A 24,554-nucleotide genomic window follows, 5' to 3' on the forward strand; every position below is an offset into this window, starting at 1 on the left:
AACTCGGCAATCACACTCCTAGGCATTTATCCCAGAGAAATGAAAACCAATGTCCATACAAAAACCTGCACGTGATTGTTTGGGGCAGCTTTGTTTGCTTGTTTGTTTTTGTAATAGCCCCAAACTGGAAACAACCAAAATGTCCTATATCAGGGGAATAATTAAACCGACTGCAGTACATCCATGCCCCGGAATACTACTGAGCAATAAAAACGAATGGTCTTCTGATATGTATAACAACTGGGAGGGATCTCTAGGGCATTAGGCAGAGTGGGAAAAAAAAGCTTATCTCAAGAGATGACATACCAGATGATTCCATTTATATAACATTCTGGGAATGACAACATTCAAGAGATGGGAAACAGATTAGTGGTTGCCCAGGGTTAGGGATGGGGAGGGGAAGGGGAGCGGGGTGACTATAAAAGGGTAGCACGAGGGAGATCTTAGCAGTGATGGAACAGCTCTGCATCTTGATTGTACTGGCGGTGACATGAATCCACACGTGATAAAAATGACACAGAATTATGCAGACACATTGTGCCAACGTGTTTCCCGGCTTTGATGCTGTACTGTAGTTACGTGAGATGTGCCCATTGGGTATCGGGTACATGGAACATCTCTGTACTATCTTTGCAAATTCCTGTGAATCTCTTAATTGTTTCAAAATTAAAAGTATTTACAAATCATACATGTGGCTCACATTATATTTTTATTGGACAACACCTCGGTCATCCATTAGATCTGACCTAAACTCAGTCTACTTAGATTGAGCCTTGGTCCTTGGTGGGCCCCTCCCTTCAGCTGCCTCCTGTTCATTCTAATCCCTACATTACTCCCTCAAAAACACACACACCTGCATCCCTGGCTGGATCTTTCCAGGACCATAACCCTGGCCTCCAGATCACCACTCTTTGTGCGCTGGCTTCCCATCGACTTGCCCGTGCACCAGACATCCTTCTCCAGACCCAGAGAGTCATGTGTGCAGATGCCAGACTGGCAACCCCAATGGATCCCGGTATCAAAATACTAAGTTATCCCCAAAGGGGCCAGACCTCTATTTGGATCTGATCTTCAGGCTCCATCCCAGCTGGCCCTCATTTGTCTCTACCTCCAAGTGGGCCCAGTTCACAGCAGCTTCGACTTGCCTCTCACCCACGTGCACCAGAATTACGTCCCAGGTGCCCTTCCCAGATTCTCAGTCCGAGAAGAGGCTTTCCTTCAATAACACACAGCTTCGTGGAGGAAACTGACATCTCACCAAAGCTTCTCCCATGAAGTCGTCTCTGGGAGTGGCATTCTGCCCATTGAGTAGAACTTGTTGATTTGATTCCCCTAGCTAATCCCACGATATCTTTGAGGTTCCATTAAAGCTTCCCAGACCCGAGTTTCCTGGTACTATATTGACACAAGCTGTGAACAGCTAATGTACACTGTCAACAAACAATTACAGTTTTATCGCTTGCAATATATGGAATTGCAGCTTACTAGGCATTTTCTCTAATCAGATATTTACCACTGCTCTGCTATTTCCCAGGCTTGGTAGTTAAAATCTAGCATGGAGGAGGGGGCGGGAAAGCTTGCGTCTCCCCATCTGGATGCTTGACTCATCATTCCTTTGCCCTACTGCCGGCTCTTCCCTCACCCACTCCTTATCACAGAATCGATTTTAGACAAGCCGATGAGCCCACAAGTCAGAAGGAGTTATCATGTTGCATGTCGGAATAAGCAAATAAAATTTTCAGACTTTCCCATCTTTTACCTGACAAGTCTAAATGCTATATTGAAAGGAGTGAGGCATCCTTCAATAGTGCAATCCAGACCTATTAGAGAAATGGGGTAAAAGGAAGGCAAGAAAGGCCAGAGATGCCTATTACTGTTGGTTATCTCCCTGTTGACTCTGACACGTGCTGAGAGCAGCTTGTGCCACCACAGATGTAAGCTAATACTCTTCTTTCACTTTATCAAGGCTTCTTGTCTCTGCCACTTCCTCAAAAGTTTTCTCTTTGCTTTTGCCTCCCTGCCCAAAGTAACCAAGAGTCTTGGAAACTGGTGATGCCCATGACCCCAAACTTCGCTGTCCCAGTTCAGAATCCATCAATGGCTTCCGACTATCCTTAGAATTAAGGTCAAAACCCCTAAGGATGCCCATCAAACCTGCATGATCGGCCCCTGTCAGATTCTCTCCCCTACACCCTGCCTGGCACCAACTCCCCCAGGCTTGTTTGGTCAAGGGCAGGGGCAGTGGTCAACCCAAGTGCGGGCTATAATGGGTGCATTTCCTGTGCAGAACTTGAAAACCATAATAAAACAGACTTGAAATTTCCACTTCTTATTATCACAGGAGTCCACACTCCAAACAGTGTCAGTGATAAAATACTCTTTCCCGCCTCTCTCCCCGCCCACCGCCTTGGTACACAGCTGGCTTCAGTTCCTTCAATGTGCCAACCCTCCCCTCCTCCATCTTCAGGATCTTTGCACATGCTGTTTCCTTTTTAGAACACTGTCTCACATCCCCTCCACCTGCTTGTCTGGTTAACCCCTTCTCATTATTCAAATCTCACTGCAAACATTTCAACACTATTTTCAGAAAGATACGTTCCTGACCTCCCAGACTAGTCTATTTTGCATTCTCGAGGGTCCCTGTGTAAGTCACTGGTATCTCCAGCTTTCCTTCCAGACTCATGGTGGCATAGCCCCTCCTGACCCTTGCTGAGGACAGCCTGGCCATGGCATTGGCTTTGCCACGGATGTGTGGGTAGCAGCCAAGTGTGCTGTTTCAGGGAAGGAGTCTCAAGAAGACTGTATTCCTTTTGCTGAATTCCCCTTCCCTTTTCCCTGCTGCAGTGATACTGGGTCTCTGTCAACCGGGGTCTCTGGGTGACCCCTCTAAGCAGACAGCCCCTGCAAGCCATTTTTGAACATGCAGTATGGCAAGAAATAAGCTTTTCGTGAGCTAACTAATATTACTGTTAATAAGTGACTAAATTCGGGGGATTTTGACAAACACGTCACACCTGTGTATAACTACTACCCCAGAGAAGACAGAGAACGTTACCATCACCCCAAAAAGCTCCCCCGTGGTCCTTTCCCAGTCTGTCGCCTAACGCACCAGGGCAATTGCTCGTCTGATTTCTATCATTAGAGATTTGTTCTACCTGTTGCAGCTGGTGCTCCAGGCCTCAAGTGAAACCAGAGATCTAGTCAGCTCCAGGGGTATGATGACTGGGAGGGACAGAGACAGATTGTCTCTTGGGTCATGTGGCTCAAAGCTTTGCCCTTGCAGTACTTGGCCTGCCTTTCTCTCTGCCTCCGCTCACATCTCATTTCCCCTTGTTCTCTCCCCTGCACCCATACTGGCCTCTACCTTTCTCTTGAATGTTCCATGTTTCTTCCTACCCCAGGGCCTTTGCATATGCTGCCCCCCCTTGGGCTGCATGCACTGCTCTTCTGCTTAGCCACTGAGGCCATCACCACCTCACCCACCCATCTCCCACTAGCTTCTGGGGTCTCAGTTTGAATGTTACTTCCTCTGGGAAAGAATTTGGGGATCCCTGGCAAACATCCTCTGAGAAGAGAGTACTTCTCTTTTGCAATATTCATTCAAATCATAATGAATTGATTTTCTTATTGAATTACTTATGATGTAGCTGTCTTTCCTTCTTGATGGTAAGTCCCTCAAAGGTAAGGACTACCTTTAATTTCTTCTTTGTATCACTAGCATATATAAGATGGACTATTGTTAATGGACTGAATATATCCCCCAAAATTCGTATGTTGAAACCCAACACCCCCAGGGAATGTGATGGTATTAGGAAGTGGGGCCTCTGGAAAGTAATTAGGAATCAATGAGGCTGCGATGGTGGAGCCCTCTTCAATGGGATTACTGCCTTTACAAGAGTCTCGGAAAAGCTTGCTTCCTCTCTCTGCTCTCCACCATGTGAGGATACAAGGAGAAGGTGGCAGTCTGCAAACTGGAACATGGTTCTTACCAGATCCTCACCATCCTGGCACCCGAAATCTTAGCCTTTCAACCCCCAGAATGATGGGAAATAAATCTCTGTTGTTTATATAAGAAACCCAGACTATGGAATTTTTGTTATAGCAACCTGAGCTGATTAGACAAATACATATAGAATGAATGAATATTCAGCTACTAGAAAATGGACAGAAAAGGCTTGCCTGTTGTCCTTTGAAATGCCAGTTTACAGGGCTGGCCCTTGGCTGGCACCTGGAACATGGATTTCAGGAGGATCCCCACAATTCTCAGGACTGATAAGAGTGTCCTAAACTATTGGTACAAACATTGTGGTTTATACTGACCACCTGGCTCCCTCTGAGAGTCTGGAACTTTGGTACCTGCCAGGAGAGGGTGCCTATACAATCTGTCCCCAGTTAAACCTCTGGGCACTGAGTCTCCAATGAGCTTCCCCAGGGGGCGACATTTCACACGTGCTGTCACAGTTCATTGCTGGGGGGGGAGTAAGCATGTTTCACTGTGACTCCACTGGGAGAGGACTCTTGGAAGCCTGTGCCTGGTTTCTGTCCCCAGACTTCACCCCATGCATGGTTTTCCTTTGCTGTTTTGCTCCGTACCCTTTCACTGTAACCAGGAGAGCAAATATGCTGAATCCTGTGAGTCCCCCTAGCCCATCATTGTAAGAGTGATCTTGGAGCCCCCTAACACAGGGGTGACAAATGAAGACAATCAGATTCTTCTGGAAAGTACAAATACTAGCTTATACTCCAAAGGATATCCTAGGGTGTTCAGTGGTTAAACAGAAATGGGAAATGCTGGGTTCAACAAAGTTAAGCAAAGATTTTTCACAAACAAAACAAATTAAAAATAAGGTACTTGTGGAGGCTTTTAATAAGCTAATAGTAAACTTCCCAGGCAGGAATGGATTATGTAACAATTCCCCAACATAGTTGATCATAAACCCTTTTATTCTTATATGGACTGGGGTTCTGTGGAACCTTCTCTAGGAAATGATATGCTCAGAGTAGGCAGGTCACAGAACTTGAGCTGATTGCTCCATTGGGCCAGGAGGCTGCTGGGGATCCCAGTCTCAGAAGCCCTGAAACCAACCCAGAGGGACACCAAAAAGCTAAAGACATGGTTCCTGTGCTGCCCCAAGACCTCGAGCTCCTCATAAGAAATTCCCATTTCTGAGGGTGACCCGTGCATGTCTTCCTGGCAATCTTAAAGACCCCAACTAATATCGAATTACCCAGGCATAAACAGTAATACAACAAATTGGGCCTTTATTGAGTGGCTCTTATTTAAGGCTCTTAGCACATCAAACAGAGATATACACATATAAAAGAAAAAGACATGTCAATTGACCTTGGGAATAAAGGAGTAAATGTAAGCAGCATTTGTCACACTGACAGGCTTGGCAAATAGTGTTTTGATTTGCCAGCAGTCCTCACTCCAGACAGGAGCTACTAGTTAGATACATAAACCATTAAGCTAAAAACAGAACTGTCATTACAGGTATCATCTAGTAATTTTCAGGTAATTGATGGACATTAGTCATAATCACACACAATACATAGACACACATACACACCCCTACAGACACATGTTCTCTCTAGTAATTCCCATTTGCATTTCATCAAGAGCTGCTAAAACTGGGAAACCTGGGAAACTTAGCCTTTCTGGGCTTTTAAGTCTAAATATCATAAGTGTTTTTTCCCCCAGAGCATCCTATGGGCTGGGGTTCCATGAAACACTCTCAGGGAAATGAAATGCCCAGAGTGGGCAGGTCTCGGAAATCATGTTGCTGCTACGTTGGTTATAAGAGCACTGACACTGACACCCTTGGTCTCGGAAGCCCTGAGACCCACAACAACCAAAAATATGTAGAGATGGTTCTTCCGCTGCCCCAGGATCTTGGGATCCGCGTAACAAACCCCCATTTCTGAGAGTGACCTGGCATTAGCCAGGTAGCTGCTGAAAAACCCCAGCTTAAGTCCAAAGGATCTTCTTGCAAATGTCCCAGTCTATCCAGAAAACATGACTGGAATTACACAGCTCTGCTTTCAGATGCACGTGTCCATGTGTTTTTTGGAGGCCAGGAAACCTGTCCTACATATGGGTGGGTGGGAGCAATGCCAGGTCCCCAAATATCCATGTACCCTTTCTAGAGTCATAGCAGGCCCACCTGCTGAGGTCTAAAAATAGGGGAGCAGCACTGTATGCTCCAAATGCAAATCCTCTAGGCACACTTTGTCAACACCCAGGAGTACTTCCCGTGGAACTGCGCTTCTGGCTCTGCAGCAGGGAGTTCTAGGTACTCTTGCTTCCTGCTCTCTCTCAACAGTCCCCCAAACCCAGACCACGGAATACTATCCAGTGTTCTGTTAACAGGTTTGCCTGAGAACACGCGCCAATGATCTGGGGAAACGCTGCACGCAAAGTAGCACCATAGTTTCCCAAACTGTGTGCCACATGGTAACCTAGAGGGGGTGCCTGCAGGGGTATTTTAAGAGCGTCGAGGGAAGATTTTACATTTTCAGGGGAAGCTGTGATCAGTCCATATTTGCTGGACACACAAAGTATTAGCTCAAGGTAGCTAAGTTTCAATGTGAAGCTACATTCCATTAAATGACATCATATCTTTGCAGACCTGAGTGTTTGGTGGTTGGTGTCATATAAAGTAGGTGCCTGGTGACAATCAGTAATGAATAAGATATGAGGGTAGGAGTGTCCAATCTGATTCCAAGGTTTGAAAAGCTGTGTAGAGCCCAACAAGTACACACATTCCATTAGTAAGTATCTGTGGTTATTTAAGGACGAAATAAAAAGTGAGTTCTTTTCTTTCAACTTACAATTCACTATTGTTTCAAAGAGCTACAAAATTGTTCAGATATATATACTTATTCAGCTAGTCGGATCCTACTACATAATAAATGAAGCTGATTAGGTATTTCTTTTATCCATGGAGAACTATGGAAAAATTACTAAAGCACTTAGCACCTTAAACTAAGAAGTGTTGGGAACCTTGCGCATTACTGCATTAAAGGCTCTGAGAAGTCCTGCAGCAAGAAAAATAGCATTGGAGCCAGTTTGCCCCCCACTTCTCAGTTCAGCACACCCACAAACAGCCTCCTCTATGATGTCAGCTTGGGAAATCTAAGTGGATGGTACCCAGGATTTGCTCTATGATCTTATAGGTTCAAAAAAGAGACCAGAGTCTGATTATTCCTACTATTAACATTTAAAAATGATTTCTCCTCAATCATTCATTCAACAAATATTAGTCGTGTGCCCTATTACTTATTGTGTACTATGCTTCAGTCTGAGGATAGAAATTTACAAGACAGGGCCCTGGCCCTCAAGGAGTTCACCTCAGAAGGCAGGCATTCACATTAATTTATCTGGAAATTCAGCCACTTCTCATCACCTTCATTACTGCCATCCTGGTCTAGGGCATCTCCATCTCTTACCCTGGGTATTGCAATAACCTCTTCATTGGTCTCCCTACTTCTCCTTTATCCTTCTACAAACCATTCTCAACACAGCAGCTAGCATGATTATTTTGAGTCAGACTGCATCACTTATCTGCTTAGAACCCTTCTAAAGGTGTCCCAGTTGATTTCACAACAACTCTAAAGGCCCTGGGCAATCCTCTGACACCACTGCCCACTCCCACTCCGTTATCTCTCTCTATCTATCACCAACACATCTCCCCTGCTCACTCCCTCCAGTTGTGATGAACACACCTGGCAAGTTTCTGCCTCAGGGCCTTTGCACTTGCTGTTCTTACAGCCTTCCCCAGCTACCCCATCTCTTCCCAGACATGTCCATGGCTGGTTCCCTCCTCTTCTTCAGGTTTTTGCTCACGTATCACTTTCACACTGAGGGTTTAAATGAACACTCCATTTAAAATTTCCACCCTCCCCACCACCAATTCATGGCTTCTGATCTCTGACCCACATTTCCTCCCTAACACTTATCACCATCTGACATACTGTGTATTTGATTAATCCTTATTTATTAAGTCTACCTTTATGTGCTAGCATGTAAATTCCACGAGGGCAGGGATTTTTATCTATTTGACTCTCCGGTTTACAGCCAGCATTCGAGAACAGTGCCAGGTACACAGCAGGCATTCATAGCCAATTTATTATTGTTGAAGACACAGTGATTATGCAGTGATAGAGATGTGTCCAGGGATTGTGACATCACCAGCCTGAGCTGATCGGAAAAGATCAATTATTAGCCGATCATCCAAAGGGCGTGGAGGGTAGTGGGAGGATGGGGGGAGGGGTCATTTCAAGCAAAGGGGATGGCATGAGTGGAGGAAAGACAGAACCCAACTTTACATGTAACTTATGAAATTGTTCTCCAACCAAAGACAGAAGAACAAATGGAGACAACCAGCTGTTCATCTTTCACATGTTTGCCATGACTGCTTAATTACCAGTCTCCCCAAGAGGGGATTTTTCTGGAGGCTGCTCTGCCTTCTAGCAGGTGCAGACTTATTTGCTTCCACAGGATCCTGGAAACCCCTTACCCAGCTCAGTCTTCCACGACAGAGGCTGAAGCATCCATCACAGTGGGTCAAGAGGGGATGCTGGGATGGAAATGTGAAAGGGGGCTTCGAGGAAGAGGGGCCTTCACATTCCAGAGGCTGCCTCTGCATCCACCTCCCCCATATCAGGCCAGTGACATCCCCTGTTTGGGAAGGATAGCCGTCCTCTTTCGGTCAAGGCTGCCTTTAAAGTCTGAATCACCTTAAGAGGGTCCATGGAGCAGCTGGGACCTCCCTAGGGTATCAGATGGGGCCACCCTAGCATTGGCAATACGTGGAAGACCTTTGCATTTTCTGCTCCTCACGTACCAGGGAGACCAACATAATAACCGTTGTCCCAATAGGAGTGAGTGGTCAGCAGTATCTCTCTCTGAAGAGTCTCCTTCCTGAGGACTTGTGCCCGCTTAGCCTCTGCAGAAGCCGCCCTGCGAAGGGAGCAGATGGGGCCTCTGTGAGCTCTTGCAAGGGGCGGGGGGGGGGGGCTCAAGATGCTGAAAATATCTGCAAGAGGGTGGGGAGGCTGTACTGAAAGAGTGGGGTGGCCCCCCTGACCTGCTCCTGCACCCCCATGCCCTCCCTTTTGGCTATCAGAGCCTGTTCTGAGGAGTCAGGTCTGAGGAGTTCAGGTGTCCATATTAGAGACAGAACTTACAGTGTGCAGCCCCTGTGCCCAGCTGAATGACAACTACCATTGTCACCAGCTGCTGCACACCCACCTCCAGTAGATACTGGATGTGAAGCCAAGGCACTCAGGCCCTATCCTTGTGACCTGGCCAGTAACGCCTTTGGACTTGGATGGAGGGCAGGGCCAGGACAAGGACACCCAGGGTACTGTTTTCCCAGGTGACCGGTGATGGTAACAGTGAACAGCAGAGGGTCAACCTGAATCATCATATTGAAACAAGAAAGATGCGTGCTTGGCGTTAAAGAACCCTTCCCTGCGCCCTCACCTGGGGACTTGGGAGGAAGAAGCCACAGGGGCAGTGAGACAGTTTGGTCACCTGGGATTGTTTTGCAGGGGCTTTGGGGAATCTCTCAGGCTCTATCTCCCAGGGTCTGCATGATTCTCTAAGTCCCTGTGGCTTCCAGGCCCCCATGGTGCACAACTCCAATGGGCAGTATTCACACCGTAGTCCATGGCCCTGGATTCGGAACTGTAGCCTTCTCTCTGATTCCTGTCTCTTTGCCTGGAGCCTCAGACTTAGTCAACTGTCAGCTTGAATTTGGAACTGGGTTTCATCCCCTGGGTGTCATCTTTTTGATCATCTTGGTGCCAAACTTTGCAAAGCAGAGACTGATCCAGAGCAATCCCGTAATCCCCAAGATCCTGCCCAAGTCTACGGAGAGTGAGAGGACATAAAGGAAGACATGGAAGCCTGGAGACAGCACCAGGATTTAAGGGACTGCTTGTGTGAAAGTGATGGAGGTACCACGTCCATGGAGGGGTTCCCATTGGTCACACCTCCCATCTAATCACACCCTGTCATCATCCTCCATCAGTCACTTGCTCTATTTCCTCATGACCCTGAATGGCTTCTTGATAAGTATTTCTTTGTGAATCGCCTATCCCCCTCTGCTTGAATGTAAGCTCCATGCAGAGCAATGACGTGGTCCATCTTGGTTACCTTTGTGTGTTCAGGGCCCAGCACGGTTCCTGGCACACAGGAGATACTCAAGAAACATGTGTGAAATGGAATGAAAGGGTGAGGAGTTGGTGGTGTCAGAGAAGCTGGTAAAAGAAAATGTTTTAAGAAGAACAAGGTCAATGGCAGCAGACACCGTTGAGGGGTCTGGTGAGGGAGGGTCAGAGGGTTGATGGATGTGGCAATTAGGACAGTAGTGACTTTTCCCAGAGCCATATGGTGGAGCAATCAGACTGGAACTCGGCTACAGTGGGGAAACCGTTAGCAGGAAGACAGGAAGTAGAGACACTGAGTCTACATGGCTTTCTCAAAAAGTGGCGTTGAAAGGAAGAGGGTCAATCAGAAGCTGCTTTTAAACAAAAGCCTTGTTTGCTCCCTAATCAGAAAATGCTCATTTCTACCTCCCTCTCCTGCACATCCCTTCCTGTGGCTCCTCTCAGGGCACATACCATTAATCATCTCTCATTACTTTATTGTTTAATAGTAATAAGCAAGTTCATGGGCAGTTTGTTTCAGTCTAATATTCATTCTCTTGGCAGGATAATAATTGATACCTTAAGTGACCTCATTAATCAGCAGGGACAATTAGAATGATGTAAGTGGAGGACAATTTGCTGTGTCGCCTGTCTAGGAAAGACTGAAAGGTACCCACTAGCTCTAGGTCAGAATGGGACACTTCCATGGGTGACTGCATCCTCATTAGTCCACCTTCTTGAGTCCCTTCTGAGCAAAGTAGGAGACAAGAAATCTCCAAGGAAGGTTAAAATTTAGTGGCACACGTAGGGTCACAATGGCTCCCTATTCATCACTGGGCTCTGCCACCCTTGAAGCCCTCTTCCTGTCTTTCTTCCTTGGGGAAAATATGTCTGCATTGCTCTACAGATTTCTGAAAAGGCCAATGAAAATATAGCTTTAGTAGATGTACTTCATAAAATGTGGCAAGAAACCATGCCATTTTCAATCTACAGATTTAATGCAATCCCCTATCAAATTACCCAGGACATATTTCACAGAACTAGAACAAATCATAGTAAAATTTATATAGAACCATCAAAGACCTAGAATTACCAAAGCATTACTGAAGAGAAAGAAAGAGTCTGGAGGAATAACTCCCCCAGACTTCAGACAATACTATAGAGCTACAGTCATCAAGACAGCATGGTATTGGTACAAAAACAGACATATAGACCAATGGAACAGAATAGAGAGCCCAGAAATGAACCCACAAACTTTTGGTCAACTAATTTTCAACAAAGGAGGCAAGAATATACAATGGAATAAAGACAGTCTCTTCAGCAAATGGTGTTGGGAAAACTGGACAGCAGCATGTAAAACACTGAAGCTAGAACACTCCCTTACACCATACACAAAAATCAACTCAAAATGGATCAAAGACTTAAACATAAGACAAGACACAATAAACCTCCTAGAGATCAAGGGAGTGACTTAGGTAGATGAAGAGAAGAGGTGTTGAAGAAGAATGGAGCCAAAGTATTAGAAACAGCATCAATGTGCATATTAAAATCACCAAGAATTAAGGCAGGAGCATTGGAGATACTGACAACGAGCCAGAAGTTAAAATCAAGAAATGAAAGTAGCCTTGGTCAACTTCAAATTTTATTGCACTGAGATCTTAAGAGGAGCTTTTAAGATTACTAGCCTTTGAAGTTCACTGAGGTTTTCTATGTGGCCAAACTTGTTTCATATTTGGAAATGCTCCGTGGGCATAAGATAATATGAATTCCCTACTTGGAAGATACAAAATTATATTTATAATTACGTTTCATTAGGTTGTTCTCAGTGAATATGGAGAGGTCAATTAGGAGGCCATTGTATAGACAAAAGATGGTGGCTTGGATGAGGCTGGTAGCAGCAGAGATAAAAGGAACAGGACAGAGTGAGAAATAGCTAGGAAATCAAATTACTAATGATGAATTGCATATAGCATATAACAGAAAAAAATGACAAGGATGCCTTCTAGGATTCTATACAAAATGTGGATGATGATCTAGCAGTATCATTAAGAACATAGACTTGACAGAAAACAAACTTATTGTTACCAGCTGGGACAGGGGGTGGGGAGGGATGAATTGGGAGTTTGGGATTTGTAGATACTACTGTATATGAGATAGATAAATAGCAAGGTCCTAATGCATGGCACAGGGAAATATACTCAATACCTTGTAATGGCCTATAATGAAAAGGAATATGTAGGTATAAATGAATCACTATGCTGTAGACCAGAAATTAACACAACATTGTAAATTGACTATACTTCAATTGAAAAAAAACAAAACAAAACACAGATTTGAGAAGTCAGGACACCTTTGCTCAGTTAGCCTTACTTACATGGTATATGATAGCCACGAGTTATTCGACCTCTCAATTTTCTCAGCATGAAAAGATAATATGTGAGGTTCTTATGAGGATTAAATGAGTTGATGAATGTAAGGCACTTATTTAGCCCTAATGGTGCTGAGTTCTCAGTGAGTGTGAGCTATTCTTAGCCTTTGTTGATAGGAAACATTCAAAGATGACCCAGTTTGAAAGGCGAGTGAACGAGCTGAGTTTTGTACATTTCAAAGATGCATTTGAGGCATTCACATGCAGGTGTGAGGTAAGTGAGCAGTTGGATATTCAGGTCTGGAACTCAGGAAAAGTATCTGGGCTAGAGATACAATTTAGTGAGTCATTTGTGTATAGGTGGTAACTGTATACAGAAACCATAAGAGTAGATAAGAGTGCCTGGAAAAAAAATAGGAGAGAGACTGATTCTCTTTTTTGAATTGAGATAACATTTACAGCATAAAATTCACCATTTTAGTGTAGAATTTAGTGACTTCCAGTACATTCACAATGTTTAAATTTGAACATTTTCATCACGCAACAAAGAAACTCTATCAAGCAGTAACTCCCCAACTTTAACATCTCCCTAGTCCCTGGCAACTAATAATCCATCTCTATGGCTCACTTATTCTAGACATTTCACATAATTCCAATCAAAATGTTAATGTGATTGGTGTCTGGCTCCTTTCAATTGGCATGGTTTTCAAGGTTGATCCATGTTGTACCATGTTTTTTTGAGAAAAAAAATGGGTAGTCACCTCTCTGCCTTGGCAGAGTTCCAAGTTAAGCAAAATAAAGGCAAGCCCTTTGCACTAGTCCTTCAGGGAACCACCAGACAGGTCAAAATAAACTACCACAATAATTTGAGAACAAAATCCAATCTGCTCCCTCTGTGACCAAGAACCTACACTAGAAATGCAGATTGTTGTCTTCAAAACTGCCACTGAGCTGGGGATGAGAAAACGGGACCAGGACAAGTTTAAACGACACAAATTTTTCTACTGAGATTCAATCACCTTTTTCTTGATTAAGTGTTTTCCTAGTTATTTCAAATGTTTGACTCGTTTCCATAGTTCACATAAATTTGATTCTGACAGGTTGTGCTAATTTATTTGCTGTTTATATGAAGGGATGGGTCCTTGGGAGTTCTGTATTCACCATTTTTGCTGATTCACCTCCAAGGGACTGATTCTTGAAGAACATCAACATCTGGTAGTGAAGATGAGTCTGTAACAAGGAATGAGAGGAGCTGTCAGAGAAGAAGCAAACAAGAAATGTGATATACTACAGAAGCCAAGAGACAATGGTAATGCAGAGAGTAGCAGCTATCATTGTCAAATATTCTGAGATCAAGTAAGAAAAAGACCGAAAAATGTTCACTGGACACAGGTACACAGAAGTCATTTGTGACCTTAAGACTATTTTCCAATGGGGCGCTACTGGTATTTTGAGTAGGACAATTCTTAAATGTGAGGGACTGTCCTACACATTGCAGTGTGTTAGGCAACTCTGACAACTAAACACCAAAAGCACCCCTGCCCCTCCAAGTCATAACCAAATGTATACAAGTGAAAACCAAAAACCAAAAAACAACTGCCCCAGGAATCCTGCTCCTGGGCTTATATCCAGAAGGAACCCTACTTCAAAATGACACCTGCACCCCAATGTTCATAGCAGCACTATTTACAATAGCCAAGACATGGAAACAGCCTAAATGTCCATCAACAGATGACTGGATAAAGAAGATGTGGTATATTTATACAATGGAATACTATTCAGCCATAAAAACCAACAACATAAAGCCATTTGCAGCAACATAGATGTTCCTGGAGAATGTCATTCTATGTGAAGTAAGCCAGAAAGAGAAAGAAAAATACCATATGAGACTGCTCATGTGTGGAATCTAAAAAAAAAAACAAAAACAAAAAAACAAAGCATAAATACAAAACAGAAATAGACTCACAGACATAGAATATAAACTTGTGGTTGCCAAGGGGGTGGGGGGTGGGAAAGAATATAAACTTGTGGTTGCCAAGGGGGTGGGGGGTGGGAAGAGATAGACTGGGATTTCAAAATTGTAGAATAGATAAACAAGATTATACTGTATAGCACAGGGAAATATATACAAGATCTTATGGTAGCTTACAGAGAAAAAAATGTGACAATGAATATATACATGTTCATGTATAACTGAAAAATTGCGCTCTACACTGGAATTTGACACAACATTGTAAAATGATTATATAAATGATTTTAAATCAATAAAAAAAAGTTAAAAAAAAAAAAAAAAGAAACCATGCCATTTCAAGGCAACCTCTGGTGAATCTTGTTCAAGTAGAATTCTCTCTCCAAGTGCATCTTCATCACATTCATTCCCTTTTGAAAAGAGTTACCAGGTGGGAAAATCAGGAAAAGATGACAGGTGTAGGGTACCCTGGTTTCAACAAGGCATAAACACACAAGAAGAGGAAAGGTGGGCTAGACAGCATCATAATAATACAAGTCCTTAACTGGCTCAATGATCATGCCTAGATGTCAACTGGGAGCAGGGCTGTCCTGCCCTGTCCACTATGATCTTTAAATAAAGTCCTTATTTTGGAATAATTTGAGGTTTACAGAAAAGTTGCAAAGACAGTACAGAGAGTTCCCATGTATCTTTCATCCAATTTCTCCTAATGTTGACATCTTCCATAACTATGGAATTGACCAAAATAAAGGGATGAACAGATGACTCACTGAGTCAATATAGGTAAAATGTTTGTCATGGTGCTTAGCACATTGTAAGTGCTCAATAGCTATTTTATAATTATATCTATCAAAGTTTTTAGCACCTGGTAGCTATAGTCACCTGGATCAGGTTTCCACAAAAGTAGGACCTGGGTTAAGGATTTGGGTGCAAGTGAGTTTATTTGTGAGTTAATCCTAGGAAGCACAGTGAGGGAGATGGGAAGTGACTTGGAAAAGAAACGCATCCTATAAGAGGGTCCTAGTCAAACAAGGTGCCATTGTGAATCCCACTGGGGATGCTGGGAGTAGGTGCAGAACAGGCAACTCAGTAGTCACTCTATTGAAGGGGGAGGAAGTTGGGGTACTGATCCACCATCTACCTTCCTTTGTTAGTTGTTGGTTGCTCCCAAGGACATTAGCTCCAACCAGTGACCTATGGTCAGGACATCTACTGTGTCCACTGGGTCTCCCTCCACTCCCATTGATAGTTGAGCACATGATCTAGGTAGAGAGTGAAGGGGCAAATGTCCAACAGGACTTCTGACTGTGCCCCTGGTCGCCTGGCTCCTGCTCTCCCCAAGTCTGTCAAGAGCCACTGGCCCCTGCCTGTCTCTCCCCCTGACTCCATCCTGATCACAGCTTCCCAAGGGCTGGCACCGCAGAGATGTAACAGCCCTGAAAACTGATCACAGTAACCAGCCAGTAAGCCACACCATCCTCAGCATCAGGCTGATGACTTAGCAGAAAGCATCCCTTTTCCCTCTGAGACCCCCTCAACCCAGGGCGTCCCTCACCAGTCCCATTCTGACATTTTTTTCTGCAGCGTTAGTAGCAGTGGCTCCAGTCTCTGGCAGGACCCACTGGCGTACAGCACATTATGGTGATTTGTGGCCGGGTCCCCACCCCCTCCCAGCAGGTGGCTCAGAGGCTGGGCCTGAGAGACGTGGGCTGGGAGAGAATCCAGCTGCCGGCTCCTGCCCTCCGCCCCTCCCCACCTCCTCTTCCTGGCTGCCGGCTTCTCATTACTCCCTTCCACAACCCCCTGGCTTGTTTGTCCCTGGTGCCTGGTAATTAGGCTGTGTTTATTAAACCATGGGCTCTGGCTCTGCTCACGAACTCTGCTTACCGTAGATTTTCCTGCGAGGACTGCAGAGATCGTAAAAACAACAACCCACCTTGTCTCTCTGGCTTGTTTACTAACTTGGCCATAAATAATCAGGGCGATTTGCATATTACTACTTGGCTTTTTATAGCACCACACATCTGAGCACTGGCAGGCAAGCTGGGGGCGGGGGGCAAGGAGGTGAGCCATGCTCTAGACTGGCAGTGACATTGGCCAGAGAGGTTTCTGATGTCCTCCTTTTAGTCGAGTGTCTGGCAGGCTTGGCTTCTCCTGGCCTGAGAACAGAGGGGGAACCAGTGTTGGGGTGGTGGAGGGGTAGGAAGGGGAGCTGGGCGTAGCCACCTGATCAGGGGCGGAAGTGGGCACAGCTGTAGCAGGAGGTGGTAACTCCAATATGCCCGTTTGCAAAGGATGGTCTTTGTGCCAGGAGAGCAGAACGGCCCATCTCCCCAGGGCCCTCCATCAAATAGGAGGTCATCCGAGTGGAGGGCTCAAATACTTGAATCAAACCCAGGCTCTGCCATCTACTCCCTGTGTGACCCTAGGCAGGTCACTTCTCTCTGATCCTTGCTTCTCACCTGTGAAATGGAGAGGATGATAGCACCTACTTCAGATGATCTTCGTGATGACTCAGTGAGTTAATACAGGGAAGGTGCTGAGCAGGATACTAGAATAGAGTAAGGGGTCAAGATGATGATGATGATGATGATGATGATGATGATGATATAAAAACAAATCCTCTACATCCCTACAGCTATCAAACACATCTCATCTGCGTGAGGTCACACATCCATCCCTCCGTCCCCCCGCCATGCTGGACCATGGAACATCTTCATACCTTCACCTCTGGGCTGCCAGAGGTGGACCCCTTGGGTTTCACCACATCTGTGAGATGGAGAAGAAAGGGAAAGAAGAAAGACAGGAAGCAAGGGTGCCAGCATCTGAGGGTGAGGACCAGGACCGGAAGGCCCAACGGACGTGATGCCTCGGAGGGCAAGGAGTGTGAGCTGTGCAAAGACCCCAGGGTGAGGTGCAGGTTTGTGAACATCTGCAAAGAGGATGTGCAGGTAGGGGCTGCAGGGCTCAGAAACCAGCCTTCAGGAGATGACACAGGCCTGGACAAAGAGAACAGAGTTTTCCTGGGGAGCCATTTAGAAGTGGAAGGAGGAGAGAGTGAGGGCATTGGGGAAGGGTGGGGCTGATAGAAGTTTGAGAGAGGGATTTTTTTTATTTGCCTTTGAAGAATGGTAATAATGAAGCCAAGGCTGAAGTGAAGGAGCAGGAATGCAGCAAATGAGAGATGCAGAGAGATAGACAGTCAGTGGGGAACAGTGGGGAGAGCCAGGGAGAAGGGTGGCCTCAAAGAAAGAGGGACCGATAGGAACCTGACAGGTCTCTGAAGCAGAGAGGCCTCTAAGAGGACCTCAGTAAAATGAGAAGTGAGGCCTTCTAGTCACGTAACATGTGGGGCCCTGTAAAAATTAAAATGCAGATCCTGGTTCAAAAATTATTAGGAATTTCAAGACACTTGAACCAAAAGTGGGCCCTTTCCAAGCACAAGACCCTATGTGACGGCCCAGGTCCCACATCAGGAAGATGCAGTGGGATGTCAGAGATCAGAGGAGGTTTGGAGAGGCCAGCAAAGACTTGTGATACTGGAGGCAGGATGAGGATAACTGGGGTGGTCTAGACCACAGAGAGGACCCAGGGAGCCAGGGCAAGGCTGAAGTGGAGGCGCCCAGCACACATCTGCGGCCCCAGGGACCCCAGAGGCAGATGGTGGGAGTTATCCGGAAACTGTTCATCCTCAACGTGGTCGGCAGGACAGAGTGCTTATTTCTTGTAAACTCTGAATCTCATCTCTCAAGATCCATCCAAGCATGCCTGGCATGGTCCCTCCTGCCAGCCACTGCTCACACTGCACCCCCTCCTCTCTCTTGTCCTGTCCTTCCACCTTCATCAGATTGATTCTTCAAAGCCCAGCGTGGGGCCCGTCTTCAAAGATAAGACAATGCCTTGTGACAACGCTCAGGCCATCAGTGGTGCTGTGACCCTTTCCAGCCTGTGAGCGCTCATGGGAGGTGGGGTGGAGGTGGGGCATTCTGCCACTCATCCCTGTCTGCCCCGGCAACACTGAGCTCCAGGGAGTTCATGGCTGGTAGGATGAGGGGCGGGGGAACCCCAGAAAGGCTGGACTCTTCCCATCTGTCTAGGACAAAGTAAATGGGGGGGGAAGAAAGTAGTTATAAAATAAGATGTACAGTATGATCTAGTTTTGGTAAACACAACGTGTAAGTGTATGGGGTGTAAGTTTTGGGGTGGCAATATTACAGCTGATTTTTCTAAAAGTCTCCTTTCTCATAGTCTGCATTTTCCAAGTTTTCTGTAATTAGACTCTGTTTATCTAATGAAAGGATATGGATCAAACAAAAGGAAGGGGAAGGACTCAGAGGCCGCGAGGATGGGGAGGCCCTGGAGGAGGAGAGGTGGGAAGGCAGGGAGGGAGCCCAGAAGGGTGGCGGCTCTCCCCTGCTCCCCTGGGTACCGCTCCACCCCCCGGGGGGCCTGGAATTCCTCCTCTGAAGCCAGTCTGCTCAGCTCTAGGGCAGCAAATGGAGGATTTGTGCAAGTCATGGGGCTCCCTGCTTCTATTTTTTCCTTCTCTCCTCCACTTTGTATTTTGTAAGACTCTAATTTTAAACTCTCCAGATGCCATAGTTTTGATCTTTTCAATTGATTCCTTGCGGAAATGGAGTAACAGAAGTGCACATGCGTCTTGTTAATGGGACAAGATACGGAAGTTGTGAAGGCTTGGGAAGTAGTCACTGTTCCGTCCTCCTCTCAGTCTGCCCTTACCTTCGTGCCCCCACCCCACCCCTGCTTCTGCCTCGAAGCTGAGATGCACAAGGGCTCCACCCACATGCATCCACAGGGACAGAAAAGCTGGCTTCTTGCTGCAGTTGCAGGCAGCTACTTGCACAAGAGACCATTACCTACAGGTATGGATGAGACCCTGGGAAAGACAGGGGAGCTCACCCCTAACCCATAGAGCAGTGAGCCTCAGGGAGGAGCAATATTCCCCCGACTCTAGGGACACCTGGCAATGCCTGAAGACATTTTTTGGTTTCTCTAATGGAGGTGAGGTTGCTACTAGCAAGCCAGGGATGCTGCTAATATCTTACCACGTAGAGGACGGCCCCCCAAAAAGGAAGAATTTCCCAGCCCCAAATGTCCGTGGGGCCAGCAGTGGAGGAAGGCTCCCTGCAAGCCCTTTCATGGGAATCCTCCTCCTTCTGGCCTCTGTCTCTGCCCCGTCCTTGGGTCATCCAGACACGCATCAAGGCTCTCACAGCAGAAGACAATGCCCTGGCTTCGCCCAGCTTCTCCCAGGCACCAAGGGCCATCGCTCACATTTTCTGCGCCACCTTACTGTTAAGAGTGGGCTCAGGGGCCCAGCTGCCTGAATTCAACTCCCAGTACCACCACTTAGGAGTCACTTAATGTCCCTGTGCCCCAGCTTCCTCATCTGTAAAATGGGGAACACCCACTTCATAGGGGTTGTCATAAGACTTACTATATGCAGGTGCAGCATGCTTACAGCACCACCTGCTCCACAGCAGACTGCTCAGTAAAGAGCGGCCAGTGGTGTGAAACTGATCACCTGAGCACCGTAACTCACCACAAACTACACGGCATCCCCACCACACACACACACACACACACACACACACACACACACAGGAGCACACACTGGTTCTGGTTCCCAAAGACCTCCTGGAGGCCTTAGAGTCTGTGACTACAATTGCCATCCATGTGCAGAGCCCGACAGGTCAGAATCCCCACTTTCCCAGTAGGAGACTGTTGGCTCAGCTGGGTGAGGGGCTTGCCCCAAGCCTCTCCGCATCTGGGTATGGGATTCCCAGCAGCCGGGATGAGACAAGACCTCCTTCTGGAGAATATGCTGGTCTCCCCTTCAGTGGGGAGTCAAGCAGGACAGATGTGGCTCTTAGGACCCTCGACTCCCAACCTTGATGACTCTGAAATCAATCAGAGCACCTTCTAGCATGGCCTTTGACCTCACCAGGACCCAGGAGCTGGCAACAGCTCAGGACTTGACCTCGCAAGTAACCCACCAGGCCATCCCAGACGCTGCAACTGGCATTTTCAGGCAGACATTGGACCCGGGATAAAAATAAACTGTAAAGCCTTCAGTTATTTTTATTACCAAGTAACACGTGTCCCTGGCATCTATCGGGGGTGTCCATGGCACTCATGTCTGTTAACAAAAGAGTGGCCTGTACATTCTGACATTGTCCCTTTAATGTGGATGCTTTAAAATGGCCAAGCCAGGAAGTCCTGCTGGGGCCATGTTTCAGGATATACATTTGAGCTTGCCTGAGCCAGCCGTGCGGAAGACAGGGGACGCAGAAGACAGGAAAGGTGGTGGAGAGGCCAGAGGGAGGGGCAGTGGGAGAAGGACCATGAGCATGAGAACAGAGAATCAGGACCCGACCCAGAGGGCGGGGCAGCGGGCAGGGTGGGGGACAGCCAAGGGCAACCTCCAAATCTCTGCCTTTGGACTTGGCTCCACTGTGGCCAGGTCCTGCTTGATGGTCCCCCAGCCCCATGCTTGCTTCTGCTGGTCTTTAAGACCCTTCTCTGACTCTACAACTGACAGCCACTGAAGAAGCAAAGCAACAAACCTAGATGCAGAAACCACCGCCCTAACCCTAATCTGTGAGAGGACCCTCCTCCCCTCCACTGCCCCGAAGCCCTCCCCTTCCCCACGGCCTCCCCTCTCCTTCTGCCCTCGAGACTTTCTGTCCCTTGAGAATGTCTTCTGGATTTCCTGGAACAAACTTCCTCCTCCCTCCCATGCCCAGTTCTGCCTTGGGGCCTCCTGACTCTGCCCTCCTTCCCCTCAACCCCTGCCCCTGCTGTCTTCTGCTCTCAAAGGTGGGGGATCCCTGCAGGATGCGCACAGAACCCATCAGGCCTGGGCTGGGGTCAAACTATCCAAGAGGCATCCGTTAGAAATCACTCCTCTAATCTCCATTTCTCTCCTGCAGTCTCAGTCAGCCGTGGGTTCAAGGGCACCGCCCAGCCCTCTGCAGGGTGGCTGTGGGGCGTACAGGGCATCTAGGCTTTGGAGTCAGCAGACCTGGGTTTAAGTCCATCTCTGGCGCTTACCAGCTGCTTGAGTTTGAGAGACTAACTTGGCCTCTCTAAATCTCAGTTTTCTTTCCTGCATAATGAGGTGATTATTCCTCCTGGAATTATTATGAAGAATAAATGAGATAATTCCCAGAAAGCCTGTAGCACTGTGCCCAAAACATAGCAAATGCTCACAGATACACATTTCTGTTATGATTATTGCAATTCATGATCAACAGCCCCTAAAGCAGGAGTTCTGAACCTGGGGCTCAAAGATGGGTCTCGAGCGGTTTATCTGTCCGTCCACTGAAATGAAATGCACATCGTCAATGACTGTGCGTGCTTTTTGCAGGGAGAGGAGAGTCCATTACTGTCATCAGGAGTTCAGAGGGGTCCATGCTCCCCATCCTGCCAAACTGGGAACTTAGGACAATATTGCATAGTGGTAAAGACTATGAGCTCTGAAGTCTGACCACCCGGGGCCAAATCCTGGCTCTGCAACTTACTAGCGACATGACCCTACTCCATTACTCCTCAGTCCAATTTCCTGTCCACAATGTGGGGATGATAACAACACCTACCTCACCCAGCCTGCTGAGAGCCCTGAATGACATGCTGCCAGCCAAGCTTGGAAGAATGCCAGACACATCATGTCCATGGTGTGTGTGTGTGTGTGTGTTTTATACAAAATCACATATATATACAAATAACATGCATATAAATAATTATATATACATAACTGTATGTGTTATTTTGCAGTATCTGGAACCACTGTCCCAAAGCCTGCTTTTGATGTTCCCCTGCCTCCTCCTTGCTTCGTTCCCCCTACTGCTTCTCACTTTCTGCCTTGAAAGTACCTCTCCCTCATCATCCCCTGCTCATTGGCATCATAAAATACCCTTTACATCAGGCAGAGGGAAGGGGCAGAGGATGGAAGGGAGGGAGAGGAATCAGAATTAGGGTTTCAGCAACCATTCTGGTGGAGTGGGAAGCCCAGTGAAGCTGGAGGCACAAGGCCTTGGGGGCTGGCCGGGACCTGGCGACCCTGTCTGTCGTGGAGTCAGGAGTCGGAGAAGAGTCCAGCCTCGGGGAGAAGTGGGCTGGCGAGAGTCACATGGAGCCCTGGCCTAGGGAGCAGGGCAGGCTGGGGCCCAGCAGGCATGGACCACGTGCACCTCAGCACAGCAGGCACCCAAGTGTCCGGGGTCCCTGGATCCTGGGCCCAAGATGCTCAGCCCTGAGTCACCCTCTGCTAAAGATGGGTTCTCTCCACAGTCAGGCTGCGGCAAGATGGGTTGGGGTGTGGGGAACAGCACTGTCTGCGGCTGAGCAGCAACGGGAACAACGGATAACGATACTGAATAATCAAATTAGAAACATCACAAATTCCCAGAAACAGAGTGCAACGACTCTGCTCCGAGGGGACCAGCGATTGACTGGTACTGGCAGGCTCCTGGAGCCTGGGATAGATTGATGGAGAAAGTCGTGCTGGCTCCAGTCTGCCAGCTGACAAAGGCACTGTTCGAGGAGGAGCAGGCTCCAGGAACTGGGCCCCCAGTGGGCAGCCAGGGAAGGCTGGCCTTAGGGGACTGGGCTCCAAAAACAACCCTGCTCCCTCACACAGGACTTCTTTCAATGACTCACAGCTCTGGGTAGCGATTAGAGGGGAAAATATTGAGAAACACATGTTTACTCAATTTCCTACACTTGATCAAGAATGAAACACTGCATCATTAGCCATAAAAGTAAGATTAAGACAACAAAGCATTATTTGCAAATGATCCGCAGTCATGGACACAGACATAAACATGTGCAGAAGATATAAATCTGGGCAAGAAACGCCTGGTTCTATTGCTCCTAAAACACAGTTCTTACATGCAGCCTGGATTCATTTGTGCCTGCTCTTCATTCTTACTTGCTTCCTCTCCATTTAACAGACTCTATAAAGGATGGACCAAGGACTGCAGACATAAGCTACTGATACTCTGCCCTTCTAGGGAGCCAGGGTCCCCGGAGCTGCCGGGAAGGCTAAGAGACCACCCTGAACAGGCCAGTGAGCCAGCAGCAACCACATCACCGGGATCTTCATGGGGAGGTGCAGAATCTTGCCTTTCCCTGCCCCCTGGATCTGCAGAATCTGAACTGGCACCTTCCCCAAGTCCCCAGGTGACCTGCATGCACGCTCAAGTTTGCTAAGCACCCATCTGAACAAGTGTGTCAATCTTTTAAAGCCCTGAGGCCCCTTGTGATCCACAGAAAATGATCACTTCCTTCTTTAATGAGGTTTAAAATTTCAAAATAAAATGAATACAAACAAATCAAAGGAATGGTTATTCTGAAGATGCTTTTGAAACTGCACGTCTACCTCCCCTCCGGCTCCTTCCTAGAATATTTGATGCAACATCACTTCTCTCACTCCTGGGGTCCAGGTAGAGATGGGGAGGCATGTCCCTAGGTGGAGCATCACTGATCTATAGAGCAACAGTTTCTGCTGGACAGGCAGGGTATCTGTGGCCCAGAGGGGGACATCCCTGGGAGCCCCGGCGTCTGCACTGATTCTTCCAGAAGCAGGAAGCTTGGTGCCTCGTGAGGCAGGGAGCCCCACTTCTAGAGAGATACTAGAGTTCCATGTGACCTGAAGTTTGCTCCCTTGTCCTTTCCATTTCACAGCCTGAGTGCTGCCATCTGATGTCAGCTTTTGAGTCCTCTCCCCAAGCCTTTGACAACAGCTATCATCTCCCCTAAGAGTCTCCTTCCTCCAAGTAAATACCCCGGAGTCCTTCAACTTCCATCTTGCAACATAAACAAAATCCCTCTCCATCCTGGTCATTCTCCTTTGGACCCACTTCAGTTTGTCATGGTCCCTCCATGGGCATGCGTGGAGAGCAACAGAGTTAAGTTTTTCCCTCTACATTGAACTTTGTATTAATTGAGAATGCATTCTTACTATAAAAATAAAACCACAATATGACAAAAAATTTTAAATAAAGATGACTAAATAATTTATAATCAATCCTAATGCCT

The 24,554-nt window shown here is 46.9% G+C and overlaps 2 protein-coding genes across 5 annotated transcripts in view; one reads left to right on the forward strand and one right to left on the reverse strand.

The window, feature by feature from the left end:
- The window catches only part of LOC106730654 (kinesin heavy chain-like), a 76,782-nt gene extending 57,549 nt beyond the window's left edge, over positions 1-19,233 (forward strand). The window contains exon 7 of the mRNA XM_032473867.1: positions 17,131-19,233. Within this exon, the coding sequence (XP_032329758.1) occupies positions 17,131-17,156 (26 nt within the window). The 3' untranslated portion in view covers positions 17,157-19,233. The remainder of the gene's footprint in view (positions 1-17,130) is intronic.
- Positions 1-24,554, reverse strand: part of LOC116661556 (CUB and sushi domain-containing protein 2-like) — a 125,436-nt gene that overhangs the window by 25,346 nt on the left and 75,536 nt on the right. The window contains exons 3-4 of one of the 4 annotated variants that reach the window (XM_032473872.1): positions 16,955-17,043; positions 12,938-13,753 (exon numbers count right to left, since the gene is read on the reverse strand). The exons of 2 other annotated variants lie outside the window; for them this stretch is intronic. In XM_032473872.1, the coding sequence (XP_032329763.1) occupies positions 16,981-17,043 (63 nt within the window). In that variant the 3' untranslated portion in view covers positions 12,938-13,753; positions 16,955-16,980. Of the gene's footprint in view, positions 1-12,937; positions 13,754-16,954; positions 17,044-24,554 lie in introns of those variants that run through there. One more of the 4 variants, XM_032473869.1, reaches the window with a different exon arrangement.

This window comes from Camelus ferus, chromosome 35 (genome assembly GCF_009834535.1).
Source record: "Camelus ferus isolate YT-003-E chromosome 35, BCGSAC_Cfer_1.0, whole genome shotgun sequence".
NCBI lineage: Eukaryota > Metazoa > Chordata > Mammalia > Artiodactyla > Camelidae > Camelus > Camelus ferus.